This window comes from Balaenoptera musculus, chromosome 16, assembly GCF_009873245.2.
Source record: "Balaenoptera musculus isolate JJ_BM4_2016_0621 chromosome 16, mBalMus1.pri.v3, whole genome shotgun sequence".
Lineage (NCBI taxonomy): Eukaryota > Metazoa > Chordata > Mammalia > Artiodactyla > Balaenopteridae > Balaenoptera > Balaenoptera musculus.
In genome coordinates this window covers 5,387,365-5,409,570 of record NC_045800.1, presented here as the reverse complement: position 1 = coordinate 5,409,570, position 22,206 = coordinate 5,387,365, and the positions used below count along the sequence as shown (strand labels likewise).

The window sequence follows — 22,206 nt, the reverse complement described above, 5'->3', positions numbered from 1 at the left end:
TGCGCGGGCTTCTCATTGTGGTGGCTTCTCTTGTCGCGGAGGACGGGCTCTAGGTGCGCTGGCTTCAGTAGTTGTGGCTCGCGGGCTCTAGAGCACAGGCTCAGTAGTTGTGGTGCACGGGCTTAGTTGCCCCGCGGCATGTGGGATCTTCCCAGACCAGGGCTCGAACCCGTGTCCCCTGCCTTGGCAGGTGGATTCTTAACCACTGTGCCACCAGGGAAGTCCCTCTTGATGAACTGTACTCTTGCTGTTGCAAAACTGTTGCTTTTCTTTGTGCCATCAAACCCCTTGGAATATGTAGAAAGTGATAAGAGGTATGAATTTTGTATCTTGTTTGTGCTTCCCTTTTGACGTAAACGCACCGAGAGCTTGTAGATTCAGATTTTGCCTTTTGCAGAAGCCTCTCTGCACATGCCAAATGCACCACAGTCACCAGAAGAGCCCAGAGCCACATTCTCTTGTAGCTCAGCTGACAGGCAGTCCTCAGGGTTGAGTTTCTCTGTGTGCTGAGAATTATTGGGGGAGAAGGTATTCTGAAGTCTCAGTAGGCAAGATCTGTAGGCTGGGCACTTCCTCAGGGAGCTACAAGGGTTGCCCATTCATGGGCCAGATTCTAGAAGCTCCCGTGCTGGCTTTGAGGCTCCAAGTCCAGATCCTGCCCTGGTCCACTCTGGTTGGCTGGAATATGCAAGATCGTGCATTGTCTTTTATTCTTTTAATCTTTTCGTGTGTGATGGGAACCAAATTCTATCTAACGTGTTCAGTTCCATGCTAAAAACATCTTTAATTTGAAATTAATTGAACACCATCATATAAAGCACAGACATGTCTATTTGAGAACAAGAGAAATCCACAATGCTCTTTTAAATCAAGAACTTAACACTTGGCTTTTCCCCCCTCGTCTAGCAAGATAACAGGGAGATGTTTCGAAACGTTCGGCACATGATCTACGACCTTATTGAGTGGCGATCGCAAATTCTTTCTGGAACTCTGCCACAGGATGAGCTCAAAGAACTGAAGAAGAAAGTCACTGCCAAAATTGATTATGGAAACAGGTTTGTTTATTTGAAAGATGATTTCATGCTTAAATTATCCAATATAATAGCATCCCCATAAACCTTGAGGAGAATATAATCCTATCTTACGATAAAACAAAATTTCTAACATCAAAATAATGGCACGGGTTTCATTTTTAAAAGGATGAGCTATATTCTCTCGGATCCTGAAGATCAGGAGTTTTCCGAGTCATTGTTGAAAAGTATTTTTTTCAAGAAGATGGGCCTGGGGTAACCTGTCATTGTCACTCTTCCAGAGGGGACCGCACAGTGATTCCCCTGATGCAGAACTTTTCCTTTCTGCTGACAGTATTTGACCTTGAGTCCAGACATGGGGGTACTTTGTGTAGTAACAAGCACCAGGTTTCTTTCTGTGCAATCCTGTGTTCTGAAAGTTGGAAGGGGCATCGAAGGGCACCTTAAAACTTGTCACCAGTGTAGGGACGCCAGATTTGATGAACAAAAATACAGCCAGCTGGTCTCTTCTCTTCTCCGTCATCCTATGTGTGGTTGAATTTGCTCCTTGCCATGTCTTCTCACAAGACTTTCAGGATCAAGCGATTCCTGGCCAAGGAACAAAAGGAGAATTGTCCTATTCCCCAGTGGATTCGAATGAAAACTGGTAATAAAATCAAGTACAATTCCAAGAGAAGACATTGGAGAAGAACCAAGCTGGGTCTATAAGGAGTGTCGCATGAGGTGGCACACATTTATGCTGGGTCAAGATCACTTGCATCTTACCATATCTCTCTGAGACCATCACTACTATCTGAACGGCCGGATGTGTTTTATTTTTGTGTCAGTTTTTCTGCACTAGTGCTTTGGCTTAATAATAAATATGTGAGACCTTTTGTTGGAAAAAAAATACAGCCAGCTAAATTTGCATTTTCGATATAAACAACACATAATTGTTTTACAGGAGCATGTGTCATGCAAAAGTTCCCATTTACAGCAGGGCGCCGCCCAGCTCTGCTTGAATGCCTTTAACAGTGGTGCTCTCACTCTCCCACAGAGATGCGTGTTCTAGTGTGGGCGTGCATTTCTCATGCACGGCATCCCAGTTCTCCCAGGCTCTGTAACCAGAATGAGGCCACGCCCTTTTCTACCAGAAAGCTATTTGACTGTTCATATAATGTCAGAGCTGCAAGAAGCCTTAAAAAGTATCTGGTCACAGGACCCCCCACATGCTGGTCTGTATCAGAATCACTTGGAAAGCTTTCAAAATATAGAATCCTGGGAACCACTCCTTAAGATCCTGATTGCTGATGTCTGGAGTGCTGGCTAGAAATCCCAGTCTTTAAAAACAGACTTGCACTGTGAAGGACAGGAGATTGGGAAACTCCTGGTTTAGTCCGACCTCCTCATTTTACACATTAGGACGTGAAGCTCAGAAAATAGCTCCATTCAGCTGAAGGGAGCCCTGGAAAAACTAAAAAAGTGTTTTGTAAAATCAGAATTATAACAGTTTTGTTTTCTGGTAATTCAGGCTTTCAAGCGTGAAAAGGTTTTAAAAGCTGCATTATTAGTAAGATGTAATGTTTGGATTAGAAAAGGCTGCAGGAGAAGGCTTTTTAATTTTTTTTCCCCCAGAAAGCCAGAGATTTCTGGGTATAGGATATTAGATATTGCTGCAGTGAAACCCATTTCAAGACCACCTGCCTAAAAAACCAAACTTTTGGAGCTTTGATTTTATTTTCTCTTGGAGTATCATATTTTGAACTTATGTCCAGAAACCACCTGCTTAGTTTGGCCGCGGGAAGCCAAAATACATTATGTCATGGAACAATCTAGTTAAGAAAGGAAGTATTTCCAAACGTAATTTACTACTTTGATAGGAAATGCAGTCCTTAACAAGATAGGTTTTTGCCCAAGGAACTCAGATCTACTCCATAACTCCTCTAAAGCCCAATACTCTGTGCATATCTTTTTAGTTCCTTCTTCAGAAAACAAAATAGTAGAAAATAAAATCACTGTGTTGAAAGTTGGATTTTAAAATGGTTTCTGGGAGACATTTGAGAATGTGATTAAGGTCATGGACCATCTCTCTAGGAAAATGCACATACATAACACATACACATACACATACACACACACACAATTTTGCACGTAATTTCAGGGGGTACCCCCCCCACCCCCCGGGGGTGCTTTGGGCTTCCACGGATTTAGTTTCTAATGGTGTTAGAGCCCCTTGCTCTGCTGCAATGTACCTTCGCATGGAAGCTCAGTCTGGATTCAGAACCACCGGAACACCAGCTGCTGAGAACAGCGCATGGAGTGGTTGGTGTGAAGATCCCTGAGAGACTGCTTCCTGTGGCAGTTCCCACGTGGCATTCTGGAAGGAGCATGGGCTCTGCCATGAGAGGGTTCTGGCTCAGAATCCAGGCCCGGGGGTCTTTTAGATGTTTCTCTGAGCTTAGGTTTCCTCCTTTGTGAAATGGGTCTGACCATCTGTACTGGCAGGACTGAGGTACATGGCAGGATGTACACAGCAGGCTGGAGCATGGCCAGAGCTTCTGCTTCTCAGGGAGCCTGATTCTGTGTGGCCTGCAGGACCTTCTGGCGAGTCCTCCTAAAGCCAGATGCTTTGTAGTTCTGCCCACACCAGCACTGGCCCTGCCCACACCAGAACAGGAACCCCTACCCACCCTAAACAGCAGTGACCCTGCCCATGCCAGCCCTGGCCCTGCCCACATCAGAAGGGATCCCACTTCATTAGCATTGACCCCACCCACATCAGAATGGATCCCACTTCATTAGCATTGACCCCACCCACATCAGAACGGATCCCACTTCATTAGCATTGACTCCACCCACACCAGCACTGGCTCCTCCCAGGGGACCAGCAGTAATATTTAAGAGGGAGGGGCTTTACCAAATTGGTGAATCTTGTTACAAAGACAGCTAATAAGAGCATAAAAGGTTTATTTCCTGTACCTCTTGAAACCCGTCAGAATCATTACAACCACTAAGGTTCTTTTCATGCAAAGGGAAAAGCCTCTATTTGTTTAAAAGCCTGTTGACCCTCTTGCTGCCAAGAGGCCCAGTTGGTCTTGTTTCACCATCAGTGAGTTTGCTCAGTAGATATATTAACAGGACAAAATGAGGTTTTTGTGGTTGCCTTCCACAAATAGTGCAGTGGTCCAGCACAACCCACAGAACTAAACCTGCTTGACACGTTATCAGGCTCATTCACGCGTAGCTTTAAGATGTGTGACCTTCGGAGAAGTCAGAGATTAGTTCATCTAAATGGAAGTTTTACTGCCAAGTCAACTTTCCTCTTCAACTTGTAACTGTTAAACATGTTCTCTAATTGAAATTTATCTTCATTTCAAAAGATGTTTTCCTTTGTTGTATGGTGAAAAAAAATAAAAATGTCCTGCTTCTATAGACTTGTTAAGAGGAGGAGGAAAAATCCCAAAGGCAAAGTATAAGGCATCTGTGGTTAAGAACCTCATGTCTTATTAAAAGGACACCAGAACACACCACCGTAGCACAGCTCTTGGTTTCTTTCTTTATATAATTGCCTTTGTTTATTCTTTAAATAAACATTGTGGTGAAAATCACCCAACTATTTCCTTGGATTTGGGGAAATGGAGAGAACGTTGCCAAAAAACATTTCCAGACATAGACGGACAGGTTTATTAGTCAGATGCTGCCTGTGTTTTAAGTTGGCTACTCCATTTAGCCATCTGGCCAGAAAGTTGCTTAACATTACTGTGGATGACTTCCATATGTTCTATGTCGAAACAGTAGAACATCTTTATCGAAAATCTTCTGTTGGGCTAATTAAGGGATTAGAACTGACTCTAGGTAGAAGGAAAGTAGTGCAGTGGAACCTGCCAGAGACAGTGGTGAGGAAATGGAGCGGTGGGTGTGCCTCTGCTCCAGCTTTCCTCCCTCTCACCTCTCCCCAGCCACCAGCTGTATATATTTGGGCATACTGGTGGGCATGTGACTGTATATACGTACACGTACACACGCAAATTCATATACACACGTACGCCGCAGTATATACATGGCACGTGTGTGCTTTAAACTGTCCATACGGTTCACGTGGTAATTAGCAACGTACATTTCATTTGGACTTTGTAGATCTGTAAGACAAAGCCACTATGGCAATGGAAGTAAAAACTGAATAAGTTTTTTTTTGTTTTTTTTTTTTTTAATTCCAAGGGTATACATTTTAAGTTAAAGGCAGTGACCTTGCAGAACTGTGTTTCCTAATATTGTGTGGATGACCCCGACTTTCCGTGATGCCTTCTGCTCAGTTGCTGGGACTGAAGTTTGTTAGAGAATTCAAAGCCCTTGGGTTGTGAAGTTCTGAATTCTTGTTGTTCTAGGATCCTTGATTTGGACTTGGTCGTGAGAGATGAAGATGGGAACATTCTGGATCCAGAACTAACTAGCACGATTAGTCTTTTCAGAGCTCACGAAGTAGCTTCTAAACAAGTGGAGGAAAGATTACAAGAAGAAAAGGTAAGTTCACTTCTCTGTAATATGCCATTTACATATGGAGCACATTTTCTCAGCAGCTGTTTACTACATTAGTAAAACATCACCAGTGATGCCCATCATGTGCACTGAAAAGGACCTGAAAAGGCACAGCTACGCAGTATATTTCATACAACAAGGGGTGGAATGGAGCCCAGCGTCAAAAACATGCTGCTGATGACCTGAAAGCATTTCATCCCTTGAGGGGGGTGCTTCAGCTCAGGGGGCAGGATTTTAATGACATTGGCTTTGTGGTCTTAGCTCATGGGAAACAATACTCGATTCTGTGTGTCCTCTTTGATAGGAGTAGGAGAGTGACATGTCTAAGCTCAATGATCTTATTTGCAAAGCAGAAATAGAGACACAGACGTAGAGAACAAATGTATGGATACCGAGGGGGAACAGGGGGTGGGAAGAACTGGGAGATTGGGATTGACACGTATACACTATAGATACTACGTATAAAATAGACAACTAATGAGAACATACTGTAGAGCACAGGGAACTCTACTTAATACACTGTGGTGACCTAAGTGGGAAGGAAATCCAAAAAAGTGGGGATATATGTATCTGTAAGGCTGATTCATTTTGCTGTACAGTAGAAACTAACACAACATTGTGAAGCAACTATACTCCAATAAGAATTAATTAAAAAAAATAAGCTCAGTGAGGGCAGGGAACACGTATCTTATTGATCTTTTTCATCTTCCATGGCCTTTAATGGTATCTTGTATGTAGTTGATACTGAGAACTCGATTGCCTGATGGAACCATCCATCCATTCAGCAACTGTTGAGCACCTACTACCTACTCTGTGCCAGGTACTGAGGCCATAATGATGAATAACAGAGATGTCCTCAGAGGGTTTGATCTAATGGGAGAACCAAAAAGTAAACAAGCAGCTCCACATGTAGTCTCCATTCTGATTCATTGACTGGGCCCCTAAATGTTTTGTATCTGAAGAAAATACTCAGTGTAAGCTGCTATGGGACTGGGACCGTCGCACAGGGCGCTGTTATTTTCAGTTGGATGCGTGCCTGTGATGAGAGTGTCAGGTGAGGACAAGGAAGACACTGCATGAAGGGCTCTGCTGTGTTATTGCAGCTACTTTCACATGGTTTTCTGTTCTGTAGGGAATGAACAAAGCAAGCGGTAGCCAGGAGTGTTGCTCTTGTCGACTTTCTGTTGTGTTGTTTTATTTCCACTGACAGTCTCAGAAGCAGAACATAGACATTAACAGGCAAGCCAAGTTTGCTGCCACCCCTTCTCTGGCCTTGTTTGTCAACCTCAAAAACGTGGTGTGTAAAATCGGAGAAGATGCTGAAGTGCTCATGTCTCTGTATGACCCTGTGGAGTCCAAGTTCATCAGGTCAGTGACATTCCCTGGCTGCTGTCTTTCCTCTTTGGTTACTGTTGGGAAGATGGCCTCAGGACCCCCCCACAAAGTCTTGCTCTTGCAGGGAGCCCTAGGGGTGATCAGCTGGCCAGACTTCCCCCGGGTAGCTGAACTCTGCGTCAGGGTCAGCTTTCCTGCGCGTACGTGGATATTTGATGGTAAAGCTGTAGTCTTGTAATGCTATAAGGACCTGGCAACTACACATTGAAGTCATGCTTCCTATGTTGTCTTTAGAGGATGTTTTGTTTGTTGACCACCCCCCCCAGCCCCACCCAATATATTGCTCTTGTCTTAATCTTGCTTTTTCGAGCTTTGGTTCTCTGTGAATGTCATTTCTGGACCTTTGACCTACTGTTATTTCTCCAAGATGGTTGGCTGGGATACAGTGTCTAGAACGGTGCCTGCTATGTAAAGGCTCTCAAAGAATGTTTGTTCAATAAAATATTGTAAATCCCATCTCTGCCATGTCTGTCCTTTCTCATGTGCTCTCTTTCTTAGTTCTTGTTTTTGTTCCTCAGTATAACTTTCTCTTTGTCCAGAGGGAAAAAGTATGGTTTAAACTGTGTGTGTGTGTGTGTTTTAAAAGTCTAGAATCTTCACTCGTATTATTGAAAATTTAAAAACTTAGTATATGACAGAAAACAGAACAAATTTCATTGCCACTTCTGATAAGGACTTTATTTCTTTTTGTTGTAGGATTCAATATGTATTTTTAGGTCATATTTGGTTTGTGTCAGGCTCTGAAATAATCAGGCAGTTTTACTTTATACTATAAGTGAATGAATGGTGAATGTGAGACTATAATTGTTCCAAATGAACAAATATGCTTTTCATAATAAACTTTTAACATATACACACAACTGTGTAAAATAAACAACAGCGACCTACTGTATAGCACAGGGAACTATATTCAGTGTCTTGTAATAACCTATAATGGAAGAGAATCTGAAGAAGAATACATATGTATATAACTGAATCACTGCGCTGTGCACCTGAAACTAACACAACGTTGTAAATTAACTATACTTCAATTTTAAAAAGTGGTTAAAAAAGTAATAAAAACTTTGAAATGCCGTTTGCATATAGTTCCTTTGGAATTATAACCCTGGACATCCAAAATTAAAACCTCAAGGATTTTGTATAGGCCGTCCTTGCGTACTATCCTGTATGGAAATTGCTTATATGTTAATGGCAGAGCAGCTGTATCTGACGTGGTTGATATTTCTGAACCCATTTAGTTGTCTGCATAGTGGACCTCCGTGGTATTCATTAAAAGTCAGTGTGGGGCTTCCCTGGTGGCGCAGTGGTTGAGAATCTGCCTGCTAATGCAGGGGACACGGGTTTGAGCCCTGGTCTGGGAAGATCCCACATGCCACGGAGCAGCTGGGCCCGTGAGCCACAACTACTGAGCCTGCGCGTCTGGAGCCTGTGCCCCGCAACGGGAGGGGCCGCGATAGTGAAAGGCCCGCGCACCGCGATGAAGAGCGGTCCCCGCACCGCAATGAAGAGTGGCCCCCACTTGCCGCAACTAGAGAAAGCCCTCGCACGAACCGAAGACCCAACACAGCCAAAAATAAATAAATAAATAAATAAAGTAGCTATAAAAAAAAAATTAAAAAAAAAAAAAAGTCAGTGTGGATGTGCATTTGGTACCCTGTTCTATTTGGGAAATTAATGTGCTTTTATTTCTTTTTTTCAAGTGAAAACTACCTGGTTCGCTGGTCAAGTTCAGGATTGCCTAAAGATATAGACAGATTACATAATTTGCGAGCTGTTTTCACTGTAAGTGCATCCAAAGATGTTCGTTTGAATTGCCCACCATTCTAATGACTATTTTTAATGGCCGCCGTCTGACTTCTCACCACTCTAGAGCATGGGTCCTTGGGACGCCTTTAATACTTGTTAATTTACTATAATAACATAACTGCCCAGGAATCTTCTGGGTCTCTAGCTACCCTTAGAATCCCCACAACAAAGATGTGTACTCCATTACGCTGAGTATGTCTCTTAAACTTGGATCTTAAATTCATTTAATGCTAATTGACTTCTGTGATTCAGCTCCTTTTTGTCTTGTGAATGACTTATTAAAATGCTAAAAACTGGTTGGAGAAAAGAGTCGCAATCCATCTTTCTACTGTCTGTTTCAATTGAACCTGCATTGAGTAATTGGTTCTCCAAAATAACTTATGGAAATTAATATTTCTAGGATCTCGGAAGCAAAGACCTGAAAAGGGAGAAAATCAGTTTTGTGTGTCAGATTGTTCGAGTGGGTCGCATGGAACTGAGAGACAATAACACAAGGAAGCTGACCTCCGGCTTGCGGCGGCCTTTCGGGGTGGCCGGTAATCCATTTCTTTCCTTTTTCTTAAGAGTTTCAAGATCATCACCTTTGCTGTGAATATGAGCTGCCGTTGAATATTGGACAGTGGGCTGCTTGATTTATAAGCTTTTCTGTTGGAGAGGAAAAAAAAAAAATCTATTTGTTCTTCTCTGCATGGGTTCAGGTCCACATGCAGCTCAGGGTCTTTGCTCCACAAGCTTCAGGTGCAAATTATATATTTGGTGTGAAAGTGGATCCTGTCTCCTGGAGGAGACCCTGACCCACATGCTCAACCTGGAGGGAAACCGGTCACTGGAGGGTTGCAGGGTTTCTGGACTTGGTGATTGATTGATTTAGGAATGAATTTACACAGACTGGTCAAAGGGATGAAAAGGTAGGAGCAGAAAGCCCGGAGAGGACAGAGTTCTCTTCACATAGGGACCTTTTATCCTACGGACGTGTGCTCTGTTTTTGTTTTGTTTTTGGTGACGGCACAGGTAAAGGGAGTGCTGAGTTACCTCTGTGGAGGGGAGAGGAAAGTGTCCCCAGGACGTCCTAATTAGTTGACCTCTTTCAGTGTCACTCTCATTTTTCACGGTTTGGGAAGTGATTTTCTCTCACGATTTGATGGCTGCAGTGGAGTTTCATTACCCAGCCCTCTATTTCTTCCTGTCCTTTTTGTGATTCTTGGGATTTACATCAATAGGTATGTGAGAAAATTCTTCCTTTCTGATACATCACTGGATTTCTTGTATGAGCGGAGATGGAAGGACACTTTACCTGGGCTACCAGGAAACTCAGGGCTTAGTTTCGTTTCATTTTGTTTTGGCCCCTTTTAAATAGATTTTATTTTTAGAGTAGTTTTAGGTTCAGAGCAAAAGTGAGCCGTGGGGTGAGGTAGGGAGGGGGCAAGCGATCTCTTACCGTCCACGTTCATCCCAGAGGGCTGGCTTTCCTGAGCTGTTGAGCTGGTGAGTTTCTACAGATACTACGTAAGGACCTGAGCATTCTGCTTCTGTATTTCCCAACTTCCTACTCCTATCTGCTCTGAGACGGAGGGAGGACATTTCATCGTGCGATGTGGCCATGTACGTTTTGGGCACAAAAGGTAAATCTTTAAAGGCAACGATTCTCAGCCCTAAGTGTATTTCTCATTTGCACTCATACAATCATATACACAGTCTGGGGAGCTATTAAAACATATTCTTGCCCAGGTATGCGGTGCACATCCTTGAACTTGGATCTTTGTGTCTCTTCTGACTGTTGGGAGAGGATGAACCCCTAGAAGCAGATGCTGTGCGTCTTGGCCACCTGGATGCGTGGTGCCCAGCTGCTAGGAGCAGGCTGTAGGGAGGCGTCACTCGAGCCCGCCCGGCCCGTCGCCCCTCCAGCCTGCTTCTCATCCCTGCCTTCTTGGCTTTCTACCTGTGCTGTCCCTCCTCCATCACCAGCATCCTGACGCCACCTTCCATCTACCCCCTGCATCGTGTGATGTCATGTTTCTGGGCCGTTTAGGTCCTCCTCTGTCACACGCCCTTGCTGACCATATACAGCTGGACTCTTGGCTTTCTTTTTTTTTTTTTTTTAATAGATTTTTATTGGAGTATAATTGCTTCACAATACTGTGTTAGTTTCTGTTGTACAACAATGTGAATCAGCCATATGCATACATATGTCCCCATATCCCCTCCCTCTTGCATCTCCCTCCCACCCTCCCTATCTCACCCCTCTAGGTGGTCACAAAGCACCACCGAGCTGATCTCCCTGTGCTATGCGGCTGCTTCCCACTAGCTATCTATTTTACGTTTGGTAGTGTACATATGTCCATGCCACTCTCTCACTTCGTCCCAGCTCCCCCTTCCCCCCCCCTCCCGCCCCCGTGTCCTCAAGTCCATTCTCTATGTCTGCATCTTTATTACTGTCCTGCCCCTAGGTTCTTCGGAACCTTTTTTTTTTTTAGATTCCATATATACGTGTTAGCATACGGTATTTGTTTTTGTCTTTCTGACTGACTTCACTCTGTATGACAGACTCTAGGTCCATCCACCTCACTGCAAATAACTCAGTTTCGTTCCCTTTTATGGCTGAGTAATATTCCATTGTACATATGTGCCACATCTTCTTTACCCATTCCTCTGTCGATGGATACTGTGGTTGCTTCCATGTCCTGACTATTGTAAACAGTGCTGCAGTGAACACTGGGGTACATGTCTCTTTTTTGAATTATGGTTTTCTCAGGGTATCTGCCCAGTAGTGGACTCTGGGCTTTCTTAAGATGGACCCTCGTACCTGAACACTGAAACGCTTGGGCTGTTAGTTTGGGGGTGACACCCCCAAGTCCTCCATTTCTTCCCTGGGCAACGGGGACCTTTGATGCCCAAAGTCCCAATCACAGCAAGAACTTTCTTCGCCAGGGCCTGTGTGCTGAAGACCAGTGAGGGAAAGACATGGTGATGGGCGATTTCAACGCCTTTCCCTCTGAGACTGGGCTGGGGGCCCAAAGGGGCTGTCACTCCCAGGAAGTAGCAGAGCTAAGGCTGCTTTCAACTTACTCGTGCTCAGACCTAGGTTGTGTTTCTTGCTCACATGCTGCCTTCCTGCCAGTCGTTGCTGGGCTCCTGGATGTGTCCAGGGCTAGAGACGGGGCTTTGACAAGGGAGCTGGATTATCAGAGAGACTCATAAGTCAGCTGGTGGGATGAGTCCCAGAGGAGAGAGGTCTGCGGACACAGGAAGGCTGCTCACTGCGGCCCGGGCTGTAGGAGCTAGTCTCCTGGGTTCAGACTCACTTGTTCTGACCCATATGGAGCCAGTTGTCTGAGCTGCTGCTGCAAATACCAAAGGCTGATTGGACTTGGGCTGAAAAATGAGCTCTATTTGTTGGTTCAGCACTGGTGGTAAAGATGTGGTCTTGGCCATATGAGCATCTTAACAGTAGGTGGGATGTTTCTGTTCTGGTCCTGCAAACCCCTTCCCCCTTTTTTGGGTGGAGGGAGGTGGTAGAAATGGAAATTGTCCCCATTTTTAATATATGATCGTATGTTGTTAAAGAGGGGATTGTGCAGAAGGAAATAAATGAGGCGTGTTGCTCACTTACCTGCAGTCAGTTGTGGTAGCTGAGCAGAGACAGAGCACACGTCCAGTGCCCCTAGGGCTGTTCTTGGGGTTTCTCGCTGTGTTGGTCTGAGCTGGGCATCAGTGATGTTCCAGCTACCAGATTTTGGGCAAATTCATTCAGGTCTTTGGGCCTAGTTTCCTCAGCCATACAGTAGGTGAGTGTGGGGATTAAGCTGTCCAGTGTTTGTTGAAATGGTGTCCACAGATGCCAGCACGGGGTGGGTAAACCGTAGCCACTCTATGTACTGTTTCCTTATTGGGGCCGTGCAGTGGCCGATGTGAGGCTCCAGAACAGTGCTGTGCAGTATGGTCGCCCTGCCACATGTGGCTATTCTGGCATAAAAATGAAATCAGTAAAAATTCAGTTCCTCCATTCCACTGGCCACATTTTAGATGCCCCTTGGGATAGAACATTTCATCACCACACAAGGTTCTACTGGAAAATGCAACTCAGTCAGTGCCAGTTGGATAATAGACCAAGGAATTTATTAAGTAGAACTCTGCTGTTTAAGCCCCAACCCCATTTGGGCTGGTGTTTTCAGATAACTTAATTGGTCTTTCAAACATGGAAATACTTTAAACTTGAATGTAAAAAAATTCCACCAGTTTATGCTTGTTGTTGGTCAGAGGACATTCTGATGTTCTTTTGTTCGTTTGTTTTCTATGATGATAGCATTTAAACAAAACCACCTGTGTTCTTTTCTTGTCCCCAGTGATGGATGTAACAGATATAATAAATGGAAAAGTAGATGATGAAGACAAACAGCATTTCATTCCCTTTCAGCCGTAAGTATGGGGCAAAGTACTTAACCAGATAGAATATGGAAAATGTATGTTTGTAATAATTATCTTTATAATTCAGTGTATAAATTCAGCACAAACAGGAATTGATTATTTAATAATAATGAAACATCTGTTTAGTCGCTGCTCTAGTGAAGGGCAATTTTGTAGTCGCAAGAAACCTGGGTTAAAGTTTACGGTCTTGCGAGTAGAAGATTTTACATGTGATCCCTGATTGCCTTATCATGTAGGACATTCAGAATTACAATTCCAATCTGAGCATGCATGTTTCTTTACATAATTGATTTATTCTAGTGGCTATTCACATTTTCAAAATACAGTAGTTTCAAATTCCTCATGGGAAGTTGCTGTCTTCAAAATACAAAAACCACACACAATAGGAATGAATTCTTTTGTAAAGCGAGAAATAGTACTTGTGATTTTTCTGTCTCCGGGGCTGCCTCAAGTGGATGTTGTCTGTGCTTGCCATTTTTAGGGTTTGTCTAGTTCTGACCTGAAGTCTATAGAGAGGCGTGCTTGGAAAGCACTTGGAGGAGATTCATTAAATTGATTCTCCGATTTGAAGGTAGTTCCCGTGGAAAAGGCTGAAAGAATTGGTGTTATTTCCCTGGAGATTAAAGCCAGAGGGCACCTGGATAATGGTCTGTAGTCCCTTCAAGGGCACTTCTCCACCTTAGACAGAGAGAAAGGAGGAGGAATTAGAGGGGATTAGGTTAGCTGCAAGAGGGGGCTTCCTCCTGGCGGTGTGAAATCTTAGAAGAAAGAGTAAATGATAAATCGAGTTAGAATGACCTGTCATAGTGCCCTGCATTCTGTCTTTTCTCCTCATTTCTGTTTCTACTTAAGTGATTCCAGGCTTGAAAGAAATTTTATTTTAGCCAGTTTTGGTTGTTTTCAGGTGTTGGCTGAGGGGGTTTGGAGGTTGGCGGGTGGTGGGAGGAGTCCTGTCCTGGGGGGATGGGGGAGCAGGAGGTGGGAGGTGGTCTCCCTTTGCACCCCTGTCTTTGCACGACGGACCGCGCCTTCAACCCCGGGCTTGAGAACCACTTGTTCAAGGTGGAACAGAGTGGTTTCCTTTGCAGGCAGGTGATCTGGTCAGACAGCATCTTGAAGCATGGCTCAGTAGGCATTTAGAATAACAGAAAACCTTGCATTAACGTGCTTGAAATTGGGGTTCACTTTTACGTATCTCACTACACACCTGGAGGCGAAGGTTTTTTGTGGCTTCATTGCTTTAGATTTATTCTTCTGTCCAACACTGTAACCACTAGCCACGTGTGGCCATTTCAATTCATGAAAATTAACTAAAATTAAATATTTAGTGTGTCCGTCACACTAGTTCCATTTAAAGTCTTCAGTACCACAGGTGGCTAGTGGCTACCAGATTGGTCAGTGCAGGTAGAGAACATTCCTGTCATCATAGAACGTTCTGTTGGAACGTGATAATTTGGAATCATACCTGGTGAAGAAAGTTACAAAGGGAACTCCATTCTGCAGAATCTGGAAGTTTCTTTAGTAAACAAGGAGAACATAATCTTGGAACATGGGCAGATATTGAGGTAATAACTAAAATACACCATTATAAAACGGTAATATTAAGTTGCCCATGAGAAAAACAATGCAGCCCAGTGATGTTTTGAATGCCGTTTTATTCATTAGACCTCAGAGTTTCTTGATGCCCAAATGCACCACTGCATTGAAATTACCTGTTGCCTACTAGTGTCTTCTGGGAAAAGTCAAGGGAAAAAAAAACTTGGGTTATGGTTTGAAAAGTGAGGGGGTTTAGTTTTAGACTCACTAATCTCAGTTTCACCGGGACGTGCTATGACCTACTTGAGGTGGCATCTTGCTGCCATCTTTTTCTCTCTTGTAGTGAAATGTCCACTTTAAAAAATATTATTACATGCTCAATTCTTACTGTAATTTGTGACTTCTTGCTCCATTAAAGGAAGACTGATATACAGATTCATATGTTCAGTGTTAGAAACAAAAGAGAAGCATGATTTTAATAGCAAAATAAGCAATGAAAGTAGTTCCTTGGGAAATGCCATGCTAATGAAACCCATTTTTTGCTCCATTAAAACTGATTTATTATACCACAGGATAAATTTTAGGGAAGGAAGCATAGGGTACGCTTCTCTCTCTCTCTGTCTTTTTTAACTTGGTGAAGTAAATGAAAACAGCCCTCAGCTTTCTTGAGTAATGTGGGCTCAAGTGATAAATAGCACTTGTCCTAGTTTCTAGAAATAATTTTAAACATTATATACATGACATATATTTTCTTGCTTATTGCATATTGTGCTTTGCTGTGCTACATGGTATTTCCCTTTGCCCATGTCGCCTGTTTGTTTTTATTTTCTCAGTCCTAGTGCAGCTTCTATTAAAAGCTCCTGATCCATGAGTCCCCAAAACATTGACAATTTACATTCATAATTGTGTCACAGTTTTACTCTTCAGGCATTGTAGTTGTGTTCTCTGAAGATTATGCCATTCTTTTCACATTTAGTTATTTTAGGCTACGTTGAGTACACAGTCTGATGGAGCAGAGTGGTTGCTACCCAAGCTTCCCAAGCAGTTAGGTCCGAGGGATCTTTTGTTTTTTGTGTCTTGGTTTTGCTTTTCCCTTCAAAGCACCCACCCCTTGACCTATGCTATATGGTCAGGAATTAATGAAAAAGAAGAAATGGTCATAAACATTCCTTGGGATTAAATGCTGTTCGACCATGTTATTTTCAGATAAGTTCCCTTTTTGTAAATTGTCTGATAGACATGGAGTGAGGCTCTGGTTCACCTCTATTTCCTGGGGATAGGGTCAACCTCGTTTGCTTTACTACTCTCGTGTGGTTCAGCATTTTCCTGATCAATGCTCTTCCCTGTGTCTCTTGTCACCTATCCTGTCCTTTGTCGTGCATTGACTTGTGATGACTCTCTCTCGCACTCGGTGATGATGATCTCTTGTGTTCCCTTGTTACCGTGACCTCTGGGTCCCTGTGCCCCTTTGTCTCCTGTGGTCTTGGTCGTCCCGTGCCCTCCAGGCTCGCGTTGGACGACGCCATTCGACACAAGCCGCTGAACATGTCATCCCGTTTTTCACCCAGGGTGGCGGGGGAGAATGACTTCCTTCAGACTGTTATAAACAAAGTCATTGCTGCCAAAGAAGTCAACCACAAGGGCCAGGGTATGTATTCTATGGTTTTGTTTCTATAAGAGTCCATTTACATGAACTTGGGAACATGCTGTGGTTTGAATTTTAGTTTGATGATGATGATGATGATATTGATGATGAAAATGACAACAATGATGATGATAATGGTGATGATGGTGATGATGATGGTGATGATAATGGTGATGATGATGATGGTGATAATGACATGATGATGATGATAATGGTGATGATAATGGTGATGATAATATTGATGATGGTGATATTGATACGATGATAATGACAGTGATGGTGATGATGATACTGATGATGATAACGATGATGATGATAACAGTGATACTGATGGTTCTGCTGATGCTGATGCTGATCATGATGATGATGGTGATGATGGTGATAATGACATGATGATGATGATAATGGTGATGATAATATTGATGCTGGTGATATTGATATGATGATGACAATGATGGTGATGATGATACTGATGATGATGAAAATGACAACAATGATGATGATGGTGATGATGATGATGGTGATAATGACATGATGATAATGGTGATGATAATATTGATGATGGTGATTTTGATATGATAATGACAATGATGGTGATGATGATACTGATGGTGATGATGATGATATTGATGATGATGAAAATGACAACAATGATGATGATGGTGATGATGATGATGGTGATAATGACATGATGATGATAATGGTGATGATAATATTGATGATGGTGATATTGATATGATGATGACAATGATGGTGATGATGATACTGATGATGATGACGATGATGATGATGATAATGATACTGTTGGTTCTGCTGATGCTGATAATGATGATGGTGGCAGTGTTGGGTAGTGGTGTACTCATTGTCCCTGATGTACAGCCTATGAGGGTTTTCTTGCCGATCATCTTTGTAAGCATTGCTGAGAGCCAAGCTCCTGGATGAGAGGAGAAAACTGACTAGGATACGATGAAATGTTTGGAAAGAGCCCAGAGTTGATAGAACTGGAAGCAGCTCCTCTGTTGGCTTTCCTCAGACTTCTCCAGCCACCTCCTCTGTCCAGAACACTTGAATGACTTCACAAGAGAATGAAATAACTGTCCACTGCCTGTGGTTCCACCTTGCTGTTTAGAGACACAGAGAGACATTCAGCATCACCCACCTCCCCACGTGCTCTTCTCGCTGGTTTTTTCTCACTCGGGTTGTGAACTAATCACTGCCACCTTGTTTTCCGGGGCCCCCGCACCCCGTCCCCCTGAGAAAGTGGCTCCATTTTGCAGACTGGTTCCCCTTCAGTTTTGTAATCGAGGGGATTTCTCCTCCCCTGCTCCCCAGCCTGCAGTCATCGTTTTTAATCCCACGCTGACAAGTTTCCCAGCGGCTGACCCTCTGTTGGCAGAGGCAATGAATCAATCACCACGGGCTGGTGACAGCTGGCACTCGGCTGGCCAGGAGGGCTGCCGGAAAACAAGTGTTTACTGAGGCCCCGCTTCCAGCTGGAAGGGAAGTTGGGGGAGTCACCTTCTGAGTTGCTCTGACCTGAGGCTGCTTTTAGCACCAGTGGGTATATCCATTCCTCAGTCCTTGATTAGATGCAGACTTAACCAGAAACTCAGTAGAGCTGAGATGAATAGACCTGTTTCATTGTCTAGTTACCTTATGCCACCAGACTTTTAAGAAACAATTATCTTGATTCATTTCCCATTGTTCTAAGGGAGAGCATGAATCAAACCTAAAGAATGTCCTGGAGGAATTAACAGCCCCTATCCCTCTGCAGGGACTTTTGGCTTTCTTTTGGTATGAACCACCCCCCTTCCCTGGAAAACAACAAAACAAAAACCCCAACCCAAAACATTAATGAATCGTGGCCTTTCTAGACAGAGCAATTTTCAGCTGACCCAGGACTCCTCTTCTCATAAATTACCAGCCCTCCCAATTTGCACTTTAATTGAAAACCACAGGGAGATCCAATTAAAGCTGTTTGATTACAGCGCTCTGAGGCAGTGGCCCCAGGCCCCCGGCTCCTCTTGCAAAGTCATCAGAGTTTTGATACACTTTTATTACAGAGTCACACAGGACAAGTGGAGACTGGTGGCTGGCCAGCAGGAACTTGCTCACAAAGAGAACCCATGACCCGCCTCTGTCAGTCTCACTGGTACTGTGGCCAAAATCTGTGTCACAGAGATGGACTGTTGCCAGGGGACCCCGATTACTTGAATTCTGGGGGGAGGAGGGGTGCTTTCAGGTCACAGTGAGAGCTAAGCGACAAGAACATTGATTGTTTTCAGAGGGACGGTTGGTGCCTTCCTGAACCAAAATGCCCTTGGGCCACATCACTGGCTCGAGTTGACCTTGAACCGGAAGTGATGGAGTGACCTTTCGCCAGGGCTCACTCTCAGGCCTATTTCAGTGCATTCCAGGGAGAGCTGAGAGGCCCGGGGCCCAGTGAATGCAGCATGGAGCGAGCTGCTAGGTTTGCGGGGTTTTGCCCAGTGGAGCCCCATGTTTCCATCCATGGTGACCCATCAAGTCAGACAGTCAAGTGCATAGAGCTGTGGAAGGGACTTGGAGGGACATGGCCTGTCCCTTCTGAACTGGTCTCCAGGCTTTGGCCTAGTTTAGGTTAACATCTACATGTTTACTTGTTGCAATGGACATCTTTTATATTTAGCCCAAATTATTCTGAACCCTGAACCCAGAGGTGCTGGGTATTTTATGTGGATGGTGAGTCCTTATACACCCCCAGACATCTGCTCCTGTTGTTTGAGATATAGGATATGCTAATCCCTTTTGTGTTTAGTTACTCTGGTTTAGCAAAAGTCAACCTAAAATGCACTTTTCCTTTGAAAATTGGCCTCATTTCCTCCTCTGAGGAAGGTGTTTTTTAAACCCAACGTAACTGGGCAAATTTAATCTCTGTGTTTAAATTGTGTTATAACAAGTTGTGTCACCAAGTTACTGGTTCATCAGCTAGTTGAGCAAGCTGGTACTTGTGAGAAAGAAAAGGTGTTGGAAAGACATCTTTACTTTTACCCTCTCCTGCAAGTCCTTGAAAAGTGTCTTCGAGTTAGATTTATTCTGGAGATATTCCTTCCTTTGGGAGGTTTCGGGACTCAGACTCCTAAGATTTAGCTGCGTCCTGGTGTCCCCAGCAGGGACCAGGTTCATGCCAAGTGTCATGTGCAGTGATAATTCCCCTTGCATTTCTGTGAGCATCCCTTTTCCCTGGTCTGCTCTCCTGGAGGACAGAGCCAGGGGTTAGGTGCCCGGCACTCCAAGGGTCCGTCTGTTCACTCATCCTACAGGTCTGGAGCTGTGCCAGCTTGTGGTGCTTTTTTTTTTTTTTTAATGTAAATTTATTTATTTATTTATTTATTTATTTTTGGCTGCGTTGTTGCTGCACGCAGGCTTTCTCTAGTTGTGGCGAGTGGGGGCTACTCTTCGTTGCGGGGTTATCATTGCTGTGGCTTCTCCTGTTGCGGAGCATGGGCTCTAGGTGCACGAGCTTCAGTAGTTGTGACTCTCAGGCTTTGGAGGGCAGGCTCAGTAGTTGTGGTGCACGGGCTTAGTTGCTCCACGGCATGTGGGATCTTCCTGGACCAGGGATCGAACCCATGTCCCCTGCATTGGCAGGAGGATTCTTAACCACTGCACCACCAGGGAAGTCCCGCTTGTGGTGCTTTTGTGTGAATTAGAAAGAGATGGTCTGTCCTCGGGGTGAGTGGGGAGATGCATCGCTGCCGGGACGCACAGCTTGGTGAGCAGAGTGCAGGCTGGATTTAGCTCCCACTTGCCTTTCTTTGCTGGTTGCCTTGTGCAGTGCACATCCTGAGCAACGATACACGCGTCCCTGCTGGGGTGCTACCCCCTGATGACTCTTTAGAGACCTCTTTTTATTGGTTATGCTTCTCTCCTACTTCTTCAACTTTCCCTCTCACAATTGGGAATGTTATATCTTAAAAAGAAAGAAAGGGGAAAAACGTAGAAGGAAAGAAAAGAAAAGGAAACGAACAAAAAATTCTCCCTCTGTCTCTGTGTATTGACTATCTCTTGACCCCACTGTTGGTCTCTCAGTGGAGTCTTTCGCCTGCTGTCCGCCCTTCGTCTCCTGGAACTTCCCTGTCCTTCTCCCAGCAGCGCTGGCCCCTCTCCTCCCCCAGGAGGGCTCCTGCCGAGGCCCGCGCTGCTTGCCCAGTGCTGCGGACACTCCCCTCTCCTCGGGCTGCATTTTGTGCCGTCGGCCACACCGATGCCACCCGCTCCTGGTTTTCCTTTTTCTCTGCCGTCTGCTTTCCCCTGTCTCTCGCCGACTTCTCTTTCCCTGTGCGGACCCTCAACGCCAGCAGCTCTCCTGGGCACAGGACGGGCGTCTTCTTGCTCTCCTCGCTCTGTGCTCTGACCCCTCAGGACGTCTCCCCTGGGATGCAGGGTGTGCCAGCACCTGCTGTTGGTCATGCCCAGGACTGTCGCCATCTCTGAGAGCCACTCCCCCTCCACCCCTCCTTCCTCCACTTCTGATGTGACGCCCACGCTGCTCGCAGCACCCCTGCCCCCGGTGCTGAAGCCCTCCCAGTGTCCGCCCGGGCTCCGGCAGTGGTCTCTTCACTGGGGTCCTCAGCTCGCTCTCAATTCCCAGCTGCCCAGTCCCATGCGGCCACCTGAGTCCTGTCAGGTCAGACTGTGGTCGGACTCCTCCTCCGGGCCCTTTGGTGGGGACCATAGCTCCTGCCACGGCCGACAGGCCCAGGGGTCAGGTCTGTGCTGCTTTCCCAGCCGCATCCCACGCTTCTTCCCCCTGCATCTCGGGGCTGCAGCCTGGAACCTCCTTATTTAGCGTCTCCTCCCCCCTCAGGTCTCAGCACAACATTCCTTCCTCAGGGGAGCCTCTGTGACGCCCAGGAGCGCAGTCTCCACGTGTGCTTTAGAAAGCTCTTCGTAGGCACGTATTTCACAGGGAGACACCCTTGGTGTTTGGCTCATGGAATAGAAGTGAGCCCCTGGCAGTGGTGTAGTGAGTCTTTGCCCTGTGTCTGCAGTGCCCTGTGTGTGTCTGGCACTCCGTGGGTGCACATTAGGTACTTTTGAATAAATCAGAGGGACAGTCTAGTTGGCAAGAGGAGAGGGCTTTCACCAGCTGGTAAAGAATAAAATGGCATCAGTGACCGTGGACTTTCTCAACGACAAGTTGTGTAAATCTTTGCAGAGGACAGGCCAGCTGCTGGGAGACGAGGGGGCTGGAGCGGGGTGGGGGAGGGAGTGAGGCATGAGGTTTAATTCAGCAGAGCCGCTCGCAGCAGAAACAGCCTCAGATGTGTTCCTTGTGTGTCCCCATCAGCTGTCTTCCAGGTCCAGTTAGAATGAAAGTTGTTTGTGAACAAGGTCTGTGGTTTTCCCATTTTCTTCTACTGAGTGCAGGGTGCTGAGCTAAACAGTGGTGAGTGGTCCCTGGAAGCATGCATCTAGAGGAGGGACAGCTGGACAGACAGACACATACACACGTGGGCACACACACAATAGTCATGTGAGTGAGGACAGGTACTGTTACGTTCTGATGGGCAGGTGGGGTCCCGCAGAGCTGAGTGAGAGGAGAGCAAGCAGGCCAGGCCCCCGAAGTCTCAAGGATGGAGACCCTGACCTGCCAACTGATAGTGACACCCCTCCCTCCCTAGGAAAGCGTGTCCTCGAAAACACTGTCAGAGCCAAGCGACTGCTTTGTGTCCTGCCTTTGACTTTGTTAAGTGTCAGCTTTCTTCCCTCTTATTGTTTGATTGCTGCTCCTGGAGCATTTTATACAAAATGCGTCAGCTTTTGTGGAGGGAGGGAGAGAGGGCAGGGCACACACACCTCCCAGGTACA

At 45.2% G+C, this 22,206-nt stretch overlaps 2 protein-coding genes across 3 annotated transcripts in view; both read left to right on the top strand.

Annotated features, from left to right (window-relative positions):
• Positions 1-22,206, top strand: part of DOCK1 (dedicator of cytokinesis 1) — a 530,116-nt gene that overhangs the window by 69,122 nt on the left and 438,788 nt on the right. The window contains exons 6-12 of one of the 2 annotated variants that reach the window (XM_036828289.1): positions 907-1,055; positions 5,396-5,531; positions 6,757-6,914; positions 8,642-8,723; positions 9,148-9,283; positions 13,091-13,163; positions 16,214-16,356. In XM_036828289.1, coding sequence (XP_036684184.1) covers positions 907-1,055; positions 5,396-5,531; positions 6,757-6,914; positions 8,642-8,723; positions 9,148-9,283; positions 13,091-13,163; positions 16,214-16,356 — 877 coding nt within the window. The remainder of the gene's footprint in view (positions 1-906; positions 1,056-5,395; positions 5,532-6,756; positions 6,915-8,641; positions 8,724-9,147; positions 9,284-13,090; positions 13,164-16,213; positions 16,357-22,206) is intronic. The other variant, XM_036828290.1, reaches the window with a different exon arrangement.
• Positions 1,445-1,739, top strand: LOC118882508 (60S ribosomal protein L39-like). Its single transcript, XM_036828292.1, has one exon. It carries the CDS (start codon positions 1,584-1,586, stop codon positions 1,737-1,739), a length of 156 nt encoding a protein of 51 aa, XP_036684187.1. The 5' UTR covers positions 1,445-1,583.

What these genes read in the sequence shown, in the direction of transcription:
- LOC118882508 (XM_036828292.1), top strand. Translation starts at nt 1,584, where the DNA reads ATGTCTTCTCACAAGACTTTCAGGATCAAGCGATTCCTGGCCAAGGAA.